This window comes from Camelina sativa, chromosome 10, assembly GCF_030686135.1.
Source record: "Camelina sativa cultivar CO46 ecotype springtype chromosome 10, ASM3068613v1".
Lineage (NCBI taxonomy): Eukaryota > Viridiplantae > Streptophyta > Magnoliopsida > Brassicales > Brassicaceae > Camelina > Camelina sativa.
This window is the reverse complement of record NC_141889.1, coordinates 2,659,205-2,676,335: the sequence shown is the minus strand read 5'-3', so window position 1 is coordinate 2,676,335 and position 17,131 is coordinate 2,659,205. Positions and strand designations below refer to the sequence as shown.

Below are 17,131 nucleotides of genomic sequence, written 5' to 3'. Positions count from 1 at the left end.
TTCTAATTAAAAAAATATACCGCTTGTAAAATATGTTAGAAATTCAACCTTTTTTGCTGATACAATGTTTGGTGCAGCACCTTTTCAATCCTTTAAATTTTAGTACAATTTTCTTCTAATATGGAGAAAGAAAGAGTAACAGTTGAGGGAAATAAAGGGAAGAAAGCACAAAGATTGTGTGAAAAAGGCTTCATAAAGCCCAATAACAAAATCAACCGTCCAATTAAATATAACATTCGAAAACCCAAAGAGCGTCACACGCAGTCACAGACAGCAGCATGAGCCGTTTCATGTTATATGTCGGAGTTTCTTTGAAATATACACATGAGCGGCCTTGTGGCTCTGTATTAAACATAATTTGTCTCTTCTACACGTCTCTCTTACGACCACACACACACACACACACCCTTCAACGTCTCCTCTCTCTCTTATACTATGAGTAACTAACACACAATTGTCTCCAATTTGAGTTTTTTCTTTTTCTTTTTAATTGATCCCAAACTAAATATGACGAAGCTTCTAGAGATGAATCATACCCTTTGTTTTGCCAGTCGTACCAGGTATAATTTGAAAACTTGCTTATCAGATTGAGTTGTTCGATTCTGTTTCTTCCAATCAAAGCCTCTCTCTTTATATCTGAATTACGTTTTGGGTTTCTCATTTTATGTATAAAAGAGTGACCTTTTTTAGTTGAAATTGTATACAACAGTCTGAGGAGTTACTGTTTGATACAATCAAATGGTTCCATGAATGATTGGGTCAATCAGTATGATAAAGATGACAAAGAGAATCAGATCTGATTGGAACCATGTTCTTAAACCAGATTGAATAACTAAATGGCCTCTCTTGTTGCAGATTAAACGTAGCAACTTCACCCTTTGTGATATCTAGTGGTGGTGGTAGAGGATATTGCAGCAAAACTTGCTTACCTTATCGCTTAAAATTGTGAGCACCTCTGTTTTTTATATCCATTGTTTACATATCTAAATTCACAAAAAGTGGTTTATCACATGATGATTACATTTCTATTTTGTAAAGTCGATTTTAAGTTTTTTTTTAAGTACAGTACTATGTTACTACCATTAACAGTATTGAACATTATGCAATAATATAGTTGGGAGAATTATATTCATGCTTTCTCATTGAGGTTTTGGTCTGTGGAGTCAGTACTTGGTATGCAACACTATCTGCTGTGGTCAAGGAGCACAACAAATCAGGTTTTAATGGAAAAGAAGCAGCTTTGCTTGTAGATGAGCTCAGAAACAACTTCAACACTGGCAGAACAAAGAGCTACGAGTGGAGAATTTCTCAGCTTCAAAACATTTCCAGGATGCTTGACGAGAAGGAGAAATGCATCACCGAAGCTTTGTATCAAGATCTTTCCAAGCCTGAGCTTGAAGCTTTTCTAGCTGAGGTTTTCTACATTTTTACTTCCAGTGTCCCTTTCCTTGTCTACGTTTCAGTTGTTCCACTGTTGAATCACTTTGGTGTCATCTTTGTATTCTCAGATTTCGAATACAAAGTCATCTTGTACGCTTGCAATCAAAGAGTTGAAGAACTGGATGGCTCCAGATACGGTAACTAGACTGTTATAACTTATAAGCTTTGTTGCTTCATCGAATATGTTTCCATTCTAAACCACTTGCCTCATCTATGGACTTTTCAGGTCGAAACTTCTGTGACAACATTTCCCTCGTCTGCACAAATTGTCTCAGAACCACTTGGAGTTGTTTTGGTTATCTCAGCCTGGAATTTCCCTTTCTGTAAGCTCAGTTTGTTGTTTTTGAAAATTTTGCTCATTAGTAGAAAATTTAAAGTTTTATATGTCTTCTTGGTGTTTTTTCTTTTTTTTCCCAGTATTGTCTGTTGAGCCAGTCATTGGAGCTATTTCAGCTGGTAATGCGGTTGTGCTAAAACCTTCTGAAATTGCTCCAGCAACATCTACTCTTTTAGCAAAGTTGTTCAGTGAATACTTGGACAAAACAACAATCAGAGTTATCGAAGGAGGAGTTCCTGAAACAACGGCACTACTGGATCAAAAATGGGACAAGATATTCTTCACTGGTTTGATCTCTCTCTCTCTCTCTCTCTCTCTCTCTCTCTCTCTCTGTTTCTTTTAAGAATCTTTGAAATTTTGATTAGTCTCTCAAGAAAGCATGATTTTAAATAGTTAAAAGTCTTTTTTTAGGTGGAGCAAGAGTTGCTCGCATTATAATGGCTGCAGCTGCGAAACATCTTACTCCAGTGGTTCTTGAACTTGGTGGAAAATGTCCAGCTCTTGTTGATTCAGATGTTAATCTACAAGTTAAGATCTATCTTAGCTTCTAAAGCATAAAATAACTAAATAAATGCAAGTAGCATACTCTAATCTTGGTGTTGTTATTCAAGGTGGCTGCTAGGAGGATTATCGCAGGGAAATGGGCTTGTAACAATGGACAGGCTTGCATTGGCGTCGATTACGTGATCACAACAAAGGATTTTGCATCGAGATTGGTAAAGGCTACTTTATATAAAAGCCAATGAATCATAATGCACTATTTGTTTCTTTCAAGTTTGCTGATGCAAATCATTGCAGTACAGATAGATGCTCTGAAGACTGAATTGAAGACATTTTTTGGGGAAAAACCATTAGAATCAAAGGACCTGTCACGGATTGTGAACTCTTTCCACTTCAAACGCTTGGAAAGAATGTTAAAAGAGAATGGAGTCGCCAACAAAATTGTTCATGGAGGCCAAACGATCGAAGAGAAGCTGTGAGAGAAAATGTTTCCATTCGATTAAAATTTTGTTCAGGGGGGGGGGGATCAAAACTAACTAATCACGTTTTCTGTAATTTCTTTTACAGAAAAATATCTCCAACGATAGTAGTGGATGTGCCTGAAGCATCTTCCATAATGCAAGAAGAGATATTTGGACCATTGCTTCCTGTAGTTACCGTTGAAAAGATTGAAGATGGCTTTCAAGTTATACGTTCAAAGCCAAAGCCTTTAGCAGCGTATCTCTTCTCAAACAACAAAGAGTTGCAGGAACAATTCGTGCAGGGTGTGTCTGCAGGAGGAATTAGCATCAATGACACCGTCTTACACGTAACTACGTCTTTTGTCTTTTAAAAGTAATGTTCTGTTTACCATTATGCTAAACTCTCATTAAAGATGGTATGTTTGTTTTAATCTGCAGGTAACTGTAAAAGATCTACCATTTGGAGGGGTCGGGGAGAGCGGGATCGGGGCTTACCATGGGAAATTCTCGTATGAGACGTTTAGCCATAAGAAAGGAGTTCTTTATAGAAGCTTCTCCGGGGACGCGGATCTTAGATATCCTCCTTACACACCAAAAAAGAAGATGGTGCTTAAGGCTTTGCTCTCTTCAAACATATTTGCTGCCATTTTGGCTTTCTTTGGGTTCTCTCAAGACTCATCATGATCACATGTTATAATCACTGTAACTTGCAAGTTGAATACTTCCATAGAGATATAAAGGATCAATGTGAAAATTAGGTTATGAATAAAAGTTATACTTAAAAATGCTTATATTTACCTTACATATGAGCATCTGAGTTCATCTTCGGTTAATGTATATTTAAACTCTATAAGTGAGCAACTAGCAAACTGTCGTGGCATTCCCACAGCTCCTTCCATTATGGTGGGTATAATTAGAACAGAAAGATCAGTTCGGTCAATCCCTCGATTCCTCCAAATGACTACACAAGTCACCAGCTGTACACCAGCTTAATTCTCCACATAGGCTAGCCAAATCTAACATGTTCTAGCCTCTAGGGTAGGGACTATTTTTGTTTGTTTGTTTGTAAGAGAGATATTTTACATAACCGAAAATGTATAGTGGTACTACTAATTAGAACAACTGTTGTAACCGGGAAACTATATATTGAAATCCCGCGATATGATGGAGATTTGAGATCTAGTGTTCATAAATAGAAAAGGAAAATTGGTTGACATAGGACCTTTAGGATAAAGATCAATGATGTCAAGAATAAATTTATCTAACACATCACAGTCCCTAGTCAATTATCAAACATAAATTTTCAATTTAATTTGTTTGGTAACGAAACGAACCCATTGTAAATACGGTTCCCCACAACCATATATTATCTCTTCTACATTTTACTAGTAGATATATACATTGAGATCTGCGCACCATTCTTCCACTTTAAATTGTAACCAAACATATGGAATATAATTTGCGTTGTGTTGCGCCCCATCCCATAATGACTTATATCTACTCCTCCATTCCCATATTCAGTTTATCTTGGATAGATGAAATATCATTTAATGTCTTAATATCACACGAAAGGAAATTATACTATACTTCTATAAATTAATAATGTAGGGACAAGACATTCTATTAATTTATAGTGTAAATTAATAATTATTAGTTTATAGATATATTTTTAATAGTTTAACTTTTAAAAATTATGAATTGAGAGAATTTTAACAATAATTTTGGATATTATAAATTTTATGGTATTGGAATTGAATTTGTAATACTTAGAAAACATTATTAACAATAAATTACAAATACAATAGACAAATTCACTTATACATATGACATACAGAAAATTAAATTTATGTATAATAATATAGAATGTTTTATTTTAATAGTCAATCAAACTATCAAAATTTAAATGATGGATATCTAAAAATTGAAAACTTAAAAAAAAATACAGTTATATTTATGACATGTTATAAAATATTTTATATCATTTCAGTTTGAAAATACAACATAACAGTTGTTTTGTAGATATAAGCTCTAAGAGAAACATACATTATATTTTTTTCTTTATATACATTATATATATATATATGTAAATTTACATGATTATTAATTATGATATTATTGGGACCATATTTTACATGGGGATTTCAGAAAAAATATTATCTTATTATCTTATCGAATTTTGTTATTTTTTACACTGGCCCGACTTGAGACTAGTAAAATTTATTAATTTATAGTATTTATTAATTTATAGAGTATTAATTTATAGAGGTTTTACTGTATTTAGGCTATCATTATTTGTTTCCTCGATGATAACTTTTGCTTGAGTTGTTTTGTTTCTTTACTTATAGAAGAAATATTATACTACCAAGATCGATAGATAGGTAGATAGACTTTTTGTTGTAGGTTATGAGATTGTTGTACTATCTAATACTCAAAAGGTATTAGTCATGGATATCTAACTCAAAACCAATTGGTTATGAGTGGAGGGATTCATGTATTATTTATATTGCCTCACAAGTATTATTTCTTTCGATGTGGAATATTGTCTAATAAAAGGTAAAAACGTAAAAAGGTAAAACCCATGTTTTTCTTTTGGTTTTAAGGTAAAACCCATGTTACCTGACAATATAGTGTCTTAATTTTCCTGAATTCTGAAGCAGATAGGGTGGTTGTTTATTTGCTCGCTCGCATTTACTACTACCTAGAGTGTTGAGTTATATTTTGTTCTTTTCATTGAGAAATGTAAAAATGATTTAAATCTTAACCACTCAACTAACATAGTAAAACTTTGTATCACCATAATTTATTTAATTATACATTTTATTTTATTTTAAGAGGTAAAATAAGTTAATAATGATCAATGTTTGAGAACTTTCTGTTGGTTTAGTACCACCATAATTGATATGATGTCGTTAATTTGCCGGATATCAATCTGCTAGTCGGGTCGGGTACTTGGCCAAAAGCATGGTCACGACTCACGCATGCATCTATTATTTGTTGGGAGTGAACTGACAAACCGCAAAGTGTCCATCCATATTTATTTTGCTTGGTATCAATTTTTGTTTCTTTCTTAAATGTGGCGATCGAGTGTATTTAAAAGTTTAAAATAAACTCATGAACATATGGCTCGGACAAGGATGTATCATGTATGAGGTTAGCACCTTACCAAGACCTCATCCGATCCAGTCAGGTGCCGTAATCGGCACACATCCTCCCCCTAGGCCGGCCGGTATATTTGTTTGGGTACAGCAATATTGGGTAAAAGCAGTAGGTTGGCATTTGAATATTCCTTCATTCGGATCCATTTTCCAACTTTCATTTTATGAGTCGTTTACTATATACAACTCATGGCTTTTATTATTCCCAACAATTAACGCATATATAGCATATTAGCATGCCCTAAATTTTCTATACGGAAATAATTGCACGGTTTGCACCTGATCTTGATATTTTCTTTCTTTCTAAACCTCGTGAAACAAGTAAATTATTCCTATTATGATTAGCAACATGTTCGATTAAACCCTAGGAATTACGGGTAAAAAAAAAAAGATTTTATTCACCTTTTTTTTTTTTGGCGGAAATGATTTTGTTCACCTACTAATAAATAACTATACCAAAACTTAGATAGAATAGCTGGATAAACCCATAATTACCAAAATTCATGCAAGAATTAATAAACAAATCGAACCTGAAATTAAATCCAATTTTTTAACTAAAAACGTTTGAAGCTAAAAACTCTTGCAATCTTGGTTTAGGTAATTTACCAAAAGAAGAAGAAAATATCACAAGAAATATACTATATAGTTCATGTGCGCTTGCTTATTTATTTACGATATGCATTCATTGCATGAGCAGTCTCTCTCACTTCTTCATCTCTCTCTCAATTAATCAAACCTCTATAAATGTAAAACGACGAGTCAGAACGAACAAACACCACAACAAGAAGTTAAAGAGAAAACATATCACTAAAATAGATTCCCCGCTGAAGAAGGTAAAAATCTATTTCAACTACCTCATGACCCGTCTCTTCAAGCTCTGCTTCTTACCGTTAATGGTTGCTATAGCCATGAAGGCGTCTCATCTTTCCACACAAGATCTCCAAACCTTTTACCTCTACGTACAAAACAACCTCGCATCTCTAACCATATTCTCCCTTTCTCTCGTACTCGGGTCGACTCTTTACATCATGTCCCGACCCAAACCCGTTTACCTAGTTGACTTCAGCTGCTACCTTCCACCGTCGCATCTCAAAGCCAGCATCCAGAAGATCATGCACCACGTAAGGCTTGTTCGAGAATCAGGCACGTGGAAGCACGAGTCCGATTACTTGATGGACTTCTGCGAGAAGATTCTAGAACGTTCCGGTCTAGGCCAAGAGACATACTTACCTGAAGGTCTTCAATGTTTGCCACTACAGCAGAATCTGGCTATGTCGCGTAAAGAGACGGAAGAAGTTATAATTAGAGCGGTCGATGATCTATTTCGCAACACCGGAATAAGCCCGAGTGATATAGGTATACTGGTGGTGAATTCAAGCACTTTCAATCCAACTCCTTCGTTATCAACTATCTTAGTGAATAAGTTTAAACTTAGGGATAGTATAAAGAGCTTCAATCTTGGTGGGATGGGGTGTAGTGCTGGAGTCATCGCTATCGATGTCGCTAAGAGTTTGTTGCAAGTTCATAAAAACTCTTATGCTCTTGTGGTGAGCACGGAGAACATCACCCAAAACTTGTACATGGGTAACAACAAATCAATGTTGGTTACAAATTGTTTGTTCCGGATTGGTGGGGCCGCAATTTTGCTTTCTAATAGGTCTAAAGATCGGAAACGCGCCAAATACGAGCTTGTTCACACCGTGCGGGTCCATACCGGAGCAGATGACCGATCTTATGAATGTGCAACTCAAGAAGAGGATGAAGATGGCACAGTCGGGGTTACCTTGTCAAAGGATCTACCTATGGTAGCTGCAAGAACCCTAAAGATCAATATCGCAACTTTGGGTCCACTTGTTCTTCCTATAAGCGAGAAGTTTCACTTCTTTGTGAGGTTCGTTAAAAAGAAGTTTTTCAACCCCAAGACCAAGCATTACATTCCTAATTTCAAGCTCGCGTTCGAGCATTTCTGTATCCATGCGGGTGGCAGAGCGCTTATAGATGAGATGGAGAAGAACCTTCATCTAGCTCCATTAGACGTTGAGGCATCAAGAATGACATTACACAGATTTGGTAATACATCTTCGAGTTCCATTTGGTACGAGTTGGCTTACACAGAAGCCAAAGGAAGGATAAAGAAAGGAGATAGGATTTGGCAGATCGCATTGGGGTCAGGTTTCAAGTGTAATAGCTCTGTTTGGGTGGCTCTTCGTAACGTCAAGCCTTCCGCTAATAATCCTTGGGAAGAATGTCTGCACAGATATCCAGTTGAGATTGATATTGATTTGAAAGAACGATCGAGCGATCCCATTTGATCGTTAAAAGTAATGATACCAATTAAGACTGAGAGACGTATGGACTAGTTTATAATCTATCCAGTACCTTGGTCGTCGGTCCAAATATTGACAAGTAATCTATCCTTTTTCTATGTATCGTCGATCTCTGTTAACGTTGTGCGATGCCTAGTTGACTATATAAGTGTAAGATTCGTTGCCTGGTAATGGGCTTGTTTCACACTTCATAAATAAATGATATCGTGTACTTTCTTACAGATAAGTGTTATCAAATTTCATTGTGTATGGTATATATATAGACAGAGGTAGAATATATATATATATATATACAGTAACTTGCCTTTTTATGTGTAAGAAAAAAATGTAACTTCTTTATCTCATTTGTAAAAACGAGAAAGTGGTGTAGTAGTACTTGTAGTTGTAGACATTCTAACAAAGTCAAAGGTTCAATAATTGCAATAATGTCATACGCATGTTAAAAGATATCCCTTCGAAAATGGGGAGAGGATATTTTAGCAAATCGATATTGCTGTGTGAGTGTGAGATGACGTAACTGTTCTCGGAGAACATCAGCTGTGTTTGAAGATTTGTCCTTACACGAAGCAACTTGATCAGAAGACCATCATTCAAATACTCGTTAACCCTGTGACGATCAATTGTCTTATATATATGTTTGGTTCTTTCAAAAAAAGAAAAAGGATTGTTACTTGGCTAGATACTAGATGACCATTGTATTAATTATCACAAAACAGAACAGTTGGAGCAGAGACATTAATACCCAAACTATTCAACAAAAATTGTTAAGTCCAACAAATATGTCAATATCACAAGTTGCAAAAAGCAAGGTTCCATACCTAACTTTTTTTTTTTTATATTTGTCAACAAGTTCCATACCTAACTATTAACAATAAATCTAGGATGCATTAGATTTTACCGATTAGAAAAACATCTGAATTAAGCTTTTCCATGTTGTGATTTGTGAACCCTGTTAATTTGTTTCTTTTTATTTTGCTTCATATCATCATCATTAAAAGAACTTAAAAAAAAAAAAATCATCATTAAAAGAAATTATAATACCACATGAGATCAATATCTTCGACTATACATCAGCGTAATATACGTCTTAGATGAGATGGCTAAGATCTTTCTGTATCTTTTCAAACAAACGATTGCGAACCAAAAAAACTAAAAATTTCATGTGATCAGTTAAGAGATTTTTCTATTATTTTCTTATTTTTTTAAAAATAATATATTAAATAACGAAAGTCGGTGGATAGAAAAATATTAAATTCAGAAATTATGGTTGGTTTCAAATTCAGTCTACTCAACTTGTGGTATGAATCGGGTTAAACTACTGTACATATTCTTCTGCATCCTCGTGAACTGCGTGGGTGTATCGGACAAACTCGTTTATTTAGATCCTATCATTCTACTTATGGACTGATATGGTGCAGTCGACACGTTCGGGTCTTTATCTGCAAATTTGTGGTCTCGTTATTTTGAGCTGTGATCATCAAATCATAAATGTGTTGCAAAATTGGTTTGTAGTTATTCATCCTTTCCAAAAAATGATGTGTCGTATTGACAAATGACAATTTTGAGGCGAGTTTTTGTTTGAAAAATTATAATAATTTAATTACATTCTCTTACTAATTTCAGTTAAAAGAAAACAAAATACATTTTTAATTGGCACTGAAAAAACTTTAGTTTGTTTTTTTAAATTTATTTATTTAATTATTATGGTTCATGTTTTTTTAGTATAAAATTAAATTTGGGTGTATAATTTTTTGAGAAAACATCTCCATCGTGAAATTAGTGCGATATATCTCTTTACGCGGCTATTTCAAGACCCAAACCTTTCTATCTTGGAGAGTGAAAGTAACACTCACAGAAGCAGCAGCAATGGCGGAGAAGTCGAGCTTCTTCGTTCGTTTCTCTTTTCTTCTGCTTCTACTAACATGTGCCCAGGGAGTGAGGAGGACATTAATGGACGGAGGCCAAGATCTCTCGATGCCACCACTTAAACTGACGTTTGCTGGTCCCTCTCGGAACTGGACCGACGCCATTCCCATCGGTAATGGCCGTCTCGGAGCCACGATCTGGGGCGGCGTCTCCTCAGAGACTCTCAACATCAATGGTAAATTGTTCTAAAACGAAGTCGTTTTTGTCCTTTCTCCCCCATTCTTGATTCTTGTGTTTGTGGTTCTATTTTTGTTTGTTTAGAGATTTAGGTAATAAATGCTCTCTGCTAGTATTTTCTAAAAGTTAATGTCAGAGATCATTCAATATTTTATTGTTTTATCAGCCATATTTTTGTATATGTGGCTGTGCAATAGAACAGGGGAATATGCTTGAGACATATGTCTTAAATCGAACTACTTGTGACAAAAGATGAGTAAAGGAAACACATTTTGCAACAACAAATACATTTTTGAATTAGTCTTGTATGAAAGTTTAGGAATTTTGTGGATCTGAAGCCTAAAGTTTTGTTCTTGTGACAGAGGACACAATTTGGACTGGGGTACCAGCAGACTATACGAACCCGAATGCTCCAGAAGCATTAGCAGAAGTTAGGAGGCTTGTTGATGACAGAAACTATTCTGAAGCTACTTCAGAAGCTGTCAAATTGTCAGGCCATGCTTCTGATGTATGTTTTTGATTCTTTTTGGTGTTAAGGTTGCTTCCACTTCTTGATTTTTTGAGTGTAAAGACTAATCCTTTTTTGTTCTTTGTTCTCTAAAGGTTTATCAGATAGTGGGAGATTTGAATTTAGAGTTTGACAGTTCGCATCGTAAGTACACTCAAGACTCCTACCGCCGTGAACTCGACTTGGAAACAGCAGTAGCCAAAGTAAGTTACTCGGTCGGGGCTGTGGAATTCTCAAGGGAGTTTTTTGCTTCTAATCCGGATCAAGTGATTGTAGTCAAGATCTATGCAAGCAAACCTGGATCTCTGTCTTTTAAGGCTTCTTTTGACAGTGAGTTGCATCACCATTCAGAGACAAACCCCAAGGCGAATCAGATTCTCATGCGTGGAAGCTGTCGCCCCAAGCGTCTTCCTGTGAACATGAAGAAAAGTATCAACGCTACGAATATACCTTATGATGATCACAAAGGGTTGCAATTTGCATCGGTTCTTGAAGTGAGAGTCAGCAATGGTGGATCTGTGTCTTCCTTAGGTAGCAAGAAACTAAGTGTTGAAAAGGCGGACTGGGCGGTTCTGCTTCTGACTGCTTCATCTAACTTTGACGGACCATTTACGATGCCTGCTGATTCTAAGAGAGACCCTGCCAAAGAATGCGTTAACAGAATCAGCTCAGTTCAGAAATACTCATACTCTGATCTTTATGTTCGTCATTTGAGTGACTATCAGAAGCTTTTCAACCGGGTGTCTTTGCAACTTTCCGGCAGCTCAGCAAATAAAACCGTGCGACAGACAGCTTCAACTGCTGAAAGGGTGCGATCATTTAAAAACGATCACGACCCTTCATTGGTGGAACTTCTATTCCAATATGGTCGATACTTGCTCATATCTTCTTCAAGACCTGGAACTCAGGTGGCTAACTTGCAGGGCATATGGAACAGGGACATTCAGCCACCATGGGAGTGCGTTTTCGCTTTACTTCATTTTCTTGTGGAGTCTCTTTTAGCTTTGTTGTGTCACTGACTCTACTTCTTCTTCTACTGTATTGCAGTGGTGCTCCTCACCTGAACATTAATCTCCAGATGAACTATTGGCATTCACTTCCTGCTAATATTCATGAATGCCAGGAACCTTTGTTCGATTATATGTCTGCTTTAGCAGTAAATGGCCGCAAGACAGCACAAGTAAGTCTCTATCCTTTTTTTTTTCTTTCTATTGATGACCTTTACAATGCATTTTTGTTCCATCACTAGAGACTTTGTCTAAGAATTATTTTGATGCGCTGTGTAGGTGAACTACGGAGCAAGTGGTTGGGTGGCACATCAAGTGTCAGACATATGGGCAAAAACTTCACCAGATAGAGGTGAGGCAGTGTGGGCCCTCTGGCCCATGGGTGGAGCGTGGCTCTGCACTCATGCATGGGAGCATTATACATACACAATGGACAAGGTATGGTCCTCAAATTTCTGATTTCAAATCACTTTCTTTAACCGGTACTGTGTTTTCCAACCTTTACTTGTTGTCCATTTCTAGGATTTTCTGAACAAGAAGGCATACCCATTGTTGGAAGGGTGTACATCGTTTCTTTTGGACTGGCTGATCAAAGGTAAAGATGGATATCTCCAGACGAATCCATCGACTTCCCCTGAACATATGTTTACTGCTCCAAATGGCAAACCTGCTAGTGTTAGCTACTCATCAACCATGGACATTGCCATTGTAAAAGAAGTCTTCTCTGATATTGTTTCCGCTTCAGAGGTAACAAGACCGATGAAGCAACAAAAATAAATCATATCACCTCAGCAATACTGAGCTTCTCTCTTTTTGGTGGTTTATCAACAGGTTTTGGGAAAAACTAATGATACTCTTATTGGAAAAGTCATTGCTGCTCAAGCTAAACTTCCTCCCACTAGAATAGCAAAGGATGGTTCCATTATGGAATGGGTAGAAGACTTTGAGGACCCAGAGGTACATCATAGACATGTTTCACATCTCTTTGGCCTCTTCCCAGGTCATACAATCACAGTTGAGAAGTCTCCAGAACTTGCTAAAGCCGTGGAAGCAACCCTTAAAAAGAGAGGTTTGTGTGATTCTTTCTTTTCTCACATTCCTATTCTGCAATGTCATTGAAGTGTTTGGAGCAATATATAATATTGTAACTGATTGATGCAGGAGAGGAAGGACCAGGTTGGTCAACCACCTGGAAAGCCGCCTTGTGGGCAAGGCTTCACAATAGCGAGCTCGCATATCGGATGGTTACACATATATTTGATCTTGTTGATCCGTTGAACGAACGTAATTATGAAGGAGGATTGTATAGTAACATGTTCACTGCGCACCCGCCATTCCAGATCGATGCCAATTTTGGGTAAGTTAAGAAATATATTGCAAATATGTGGGATGTTAACAACAGACCAACGTACTAAAACCATTACTTAGAACAATTTGATGACTAGTCTAAAACCTATATATGACATTTTTTTTCGGGGGCAGATTCGCAGCAGCGGTAGCGGAAATGTTAGTGCAGAGCACGACAAAGGATCTGCATTTGCTCCCGGCGCTTCCAGTAGATAAATGGCCAAACGGTAATGTGAAAGGGCTAAGGGCAAGGGGCAGTGTGACGGTTAGTATAAAGTGGACGGAAGGGAACCTTGTGGAGTTTGGTCTTTTGTCAGAACAGATTGTGTCCACCAGAATAGTGTACAAAGGGATCTCCGCAGATACCAAATTGTTGCCAGGGAAAATCTTTACTTTTGACAAAGATTTGAAATGTGTTCGGACCGAAAATTTATAAGAAGTGAGAGACAAAATCTTGACTTTCAAATCTGTTTTTGTTCATTTAACAGAGAAAGTCCATGGGTTTGTCATCGTTCCACGAGTTACATGTGCAAGTGTAAGTGTGTAAAACAAATGTATCCAAAAGGTTTACAGTGAATTACTTATTTTCCAGCATGTATACAGGGTCCTTCCTGTTCCTGATACTACACCCAAAATAAGAGAAAAACAGATTCAGGTCAAAACTTTGTATGCCTAAGTAGGATCAAGTCATCAAGATAGATGATACATTTATTGGTGGACATATAAACTAGACTGATCCAGATATGAACAAGAATCAAAAGTGATATATAACTCATTGGTTTTATCGTTTTTTAGAATCTCAAAAACAGGAAAGATAGAAGCAAGAAAGAAACAAGATATATAATATGCAAGTGGAGCTAGTAGTAGTTGACATCTTCTTCTTCTTACTCAATTTGCACTAAACTTGGAACGTAAGAGCAGAGAGTCGGGCGAGTCTTGCATTCAGATCCTAGATCCACTTCCATGTAGTAACCATCTTCTCCAAGGATGTAGGCAATGCAGCGTTTTGGAGTGTCTCTAGACATGGTACTATCCAAAAGCACTGTGACTTTCTTCTCCATGTCAATGAAGAAACTCCCATGTTGAATGGCACACTTAAGTCCTCCGTACGGAGTCATATCAAACGCAAAGAACTTGCTCCACGAGACTAGTTGGGGCTCAATCTTAGTCGTCAACCATACATCCATCATGTATGAACCTGAGTGCTGAAACATCAACCCGAGTTGCTCTTCTCTTACACAAGATAGAGAACCAGTAGCATCAAAATATCCCTTAACGGGGAGTTGCAACCACGGTCCAAATCGCTCTGTAGTGAAATCAAAACAGATCAAGAAATCATCCCAAAGAATTGATGGGTCATCCCAATCAAACTCTTCTCCTTCGTGAATTCTTTTCCTATCTATAGCAATCCAATAAGTATTCCCCTTCAAAGAAACGCAACGATTAGGCTCATAAGTTATAGACCAATCCGGATTGACATCAACAACCCTCCCCCATGAGTTGTTAGAAGAAGAAGGATTCAAATCATAGATTTCACACTCGACAACTCGAAGGTCATCCAAAAACCTCAAAACCTTGTGGCAACCGCAGGAATCAAAGCCGAGACAATACCTGTTTTCAAAATGAGCAGTCCTGGGTTCTATCAGTTTGGTTTGCCCAAGATAAGGGTTCCAAACCACAAGGCTCGACTGCTCGTAAGGCACGCATAACACTAACCCGTTGCAATGTATGACTTTGGTGGAAACCTTATTGAACTGATCGAGTTTACCTACTCGCTTTATAGATGTATCGTTGTTTAAGCAAAGATCGAATCTCACTGACCAAACCCTCGAATCCAGAACCATGAACCCTAGAAACTGATGCCTTGCATCTGCTTTGCAAACTATTACATCTTTCGCACCGAGCTTAGCGATGTCAATGGTATTATATATATGAAACTTATTTCACTTGGTAAACCCTAGTTACATGGGCTTTATGACTAGTAATGGATCATACTATTGGGCTTTGTGGCTTGTTCTAATAAACGGAACCCTAGATAGTAAGTATCTCCACTACCAATTCCTCTGATAATTCCGATATCATCGTCATCGTTCAATCAAATTAGGATCCTAGGTTTTTTGTTTGTTTGTTCTGGTTTATGTATAGTTCCGAATTCGAAAATGTAAACCAGAAAACCAAACCAAAACCGTGTTTATTAAATCGATCGATTAAATCAAAAACAAAATAAAACGAACCGAACCAAACCGAGTCTCTCTCTCGTTTAGGGCTTCTTTAGCAGTAGTCCCTTTGTTTCCATTGATCTGATTTGCTTTCTGCTACACAAAGTTGATTAAAAAAAAAAAAATGGCTTGGCGCAGTGCTGCTCGCTCTTTCGTCTCTGCAACCGCTAGAGCTCCGTCTCTCCGATCTCCTCCGGCAACGCTTCCTCGCCTCCGTCCTTCCCAATCCTCTTTACCTCGCCGCCGATTCGCCTCTTTCACTAATCCCAGGTTTCACCATCTCTTGCCTCCATTTCTAGAAACTTTGATTTAATCATGACATGAACTAAGATTCGCAAGGTTTGAACTAATTTTGAGGAGAATTTAGGAATGTTAGATTTTACCATATTGAGATATATCATATGAGTATTGACTCAATCATGTGTTGATGATGGTTCTTGCTTGCTTGCTTGTGGCAGGAATTTGGGAGAGCTTGGATGCACAGAGTCTTTCTTGCCTCTGTACAATGTAGTGTCTGCAGCTCGACTCACATCTCACCTTAATGTCAATCTCCGAGCTTTCTGCGAGCTCTCTAACGGTACCTTCCCACGCACTAGTCAAGATCGCTAATTACTCTTCATTTGTGAGTGTTACTACTGCTACTTAGGATTTCATTGTAAAAATGAGTTAGTTGAAGTTTGTCGAAATTTATTCTTGTTTACTGTTGCTACCTACCCTGGAACATTTGTTTTCTTGTCGATCGAAACAGAGAATAAAATGGCCTTTTTGGTTCTCTGTAAATCAGTTTTTTTGTGTGTTAAGAACATATATATATTGGGCTTGGGATTTGATAGGGAATGGAAAAGATGGGTGATGGAAGTGGATTTTCAGTCGCTGTCAAGAGAGGTGCTACTGCTTTTGTAGGTTTCTTGTCCATTTTGTTTTTCGTGTTCTTATCACTTTGCCACAAAAAGTTTGCTTTTTTCCCAATAGATAGTGTTTAGGAATCCAAATTTGGGACCCTATATCGTGTGGGCAATCAGACAATAGGAGTAGAGCTTCAAACCTAGGTTTAACATCTTGTTCATGTTGATCCTCTTATATAAATATTTCGATAGAAGAAAGCTTATCACCATTGATATAATGCATTGAGAAACGACACACTGGGCTTCATATAAACATTCTGCCTTTTTCATCGAATTTTAGTTTAACATAGTAAAGGTGTGTACTTCTATTCTCTTATGATCAATCACGGGTACCTTTTGAAAAGAGAAGACTTGTAAGTTTGATCTGTATCTGATTCCGATTCTCAAAGCCTTTGCATGTGACTTGATGATGGCAGGTACTTAGAATGCGCAAAGTGGATGCATCAGTAATCTTGAAGCAGTTGGGTACTTGAAAAAAGGGGTGTACCAAGAAGAACTCATTGGTTGTTTTGTCCTTCATTAGGAACCAAAAACTAAATATATTTATTTGATTTTTATTCACTTCCAGTTTTAGAATATCTGGTTATTTCTTTATATTTCTTGTTTTTAAGCGCAATGGCTATGAATACTCGAGGGTAGATTCTTTCAGCATATTCCTGAAAGACCATTGTTTCATCTTGTAATTTATAATGTTACTTAAATCTCTTCGAGTGCTATTTTCTGAAAGGAATTAGAAGAAAACTTTCTTTTAGTGTAAAGAGTTGAAGAGTCACCGTCTCTTGAACAGTGTGATAATTGGCCAGGCTTTTAAATGACTAAAT

At 37.0% G+C, this 17,131-nt stretch overlaps 4 protein-coding genes and 1 pseudogene across 10 annotated transcripts; 4 read left to right on the top strand and 1 right to left on the bottom strand.

The window, feature by feature from the left end:
* The first annotated feature begins 253 nt into the window (after positions 1-253).
* On the top strand, positions 254-3,524 carry LOC104716719 (aldehyde dehydrogenase family 3 member I1, chloroplastic). 2 transcript variants are annotated; one of them, XR_015568471.1, is made up of 11 exons: positions 254-560; positions 856-945; positions 1,168-1,414; positions 1,509-1,577; positions 1,667-1,763; positions 1,858-2,064; positions 2,189-2,304; positions 2,389-2,493; positions 2,576-2,753; positions 2,846-3,086; positions 3,178-3,524. XR_015568471.1 is itself a non-coding variant. In XM_010434141.3 (11 exons), the coding sequence occupies exons 1-11, from the start codon at positions 508-510 to the stop codon at positions 3,421-3,423; spliced, it is 1,644 nt and encodes a 547-aa protein (XP_010432443.1). In that variant the 5' UTR covers positions 254-507; the 3' UTR covers positions 3,424-3,524. The 2 variants fall into 2 exon arrangements, 1 of the variants encoding a protein (XP_010432443.1); XM_010434141.3 differs by having other exon boundaries at positions 2,581-2,753.
* Positions 3,525-6,604: 3,080 nt separating this feature from the next.
* On the top strand, positions 6,605-8,442 carry LOC104719986 (3-ketoacyl-CoA synthase 16 pseudogene; annotated as a pseudogene). Its single transcript, XR_015569214.1, has one exon. The product of XR_015569214.1 is annotated as a 3-ketoacyl-CoA synthase 16 pseudogene (transcript).
* A 1,204-nt stretch (positions 8,443-9,646) lies between these two features.
* LOC104716718 (alpha-L-fucosidase 2) lies at positions 9,647-13,780 on the top strand. The gene is made up of 9 exons (XM_010434140.3): positions 9,647-10,322; positions 10,687-10,832; positions 10,928-11,790; positions 11,880-12,012; positions 12,119-12,277; positions 12,362-12,586; positions 12,671-12,908; positions 13,001-13,196; positions 13,322-13,780. Exons 1-9 carry the CDS (start codon positions 10,088-10,090, stop codon positions 13,620-13,622), a joined length of 2,496 nt encoding a protein of 831 aa, XP_010432442.1. The 5' UTR covers positions 9,647-10,087; the 3' UTR covers positions 13,623-13,780.
* Positions 13,781-13,930: 150 nt separating this feature from the next.
* Positions 13,931-15,245, bottom strand: LOC104719985 (F-box/kelch-repeat protein At3g16740). The gene has a single exon (XM_010437963.2). It carries the CDS (start codon positions 15,028-15,030, stop codon positions 14,071-14,073), a length of 960 nt encoding a protein of 319 aa, XP_010436265.2. The 5' UTR covers positions 15,031-15,245; the 3' UTR covers positions 13,931-14,070.
* A 15-nt stretch (positions 15,246-15,260) lies between these two features.
* On the top strand, positions 15,261-17,068 carry LOC104716717 (uncharacterized). 5 transcript variants are annotated; one of them, XR_015569212.1, is made up of 4 exons: positions 15,367-15,675; positions 15,864-16,027; positions 16,239-16,304; positions 16,727-17,068. XR_015569212.1 is itself a non-coding variant. In XM_010434137.3 (4 exons), the coding sequence occupies exons 1-3, from the start codon at positions 15,530-15,532 to the stop codon at positions 16,256-16,258; spliced, it is 285 nt and encodes a 94-aa protein (XP_010432439.1). In that variant the 5' UTR covers positions 15,367-15,529; the 3' UTR covers positions 16,259-16,304; positions 16,727-17,068. The 5 variants fall into 5 exon arrangements, 4 of the variants coding, with proteins under 4 accessions (XP_010432440.1, XP_010432439.1, XP_010432438.1 ...); XM_010434137.3 differs by having other exon boundaries at positions 15,864-15,982; XM_010434138.3 differs by lacking the exon at positions 16,239-16,304 and having other exon boundaries at positions 15,261-15,675; positions 15,864-15,982.
* Positions 17,069-17,131: the final 63 nt, after the last annotated feature.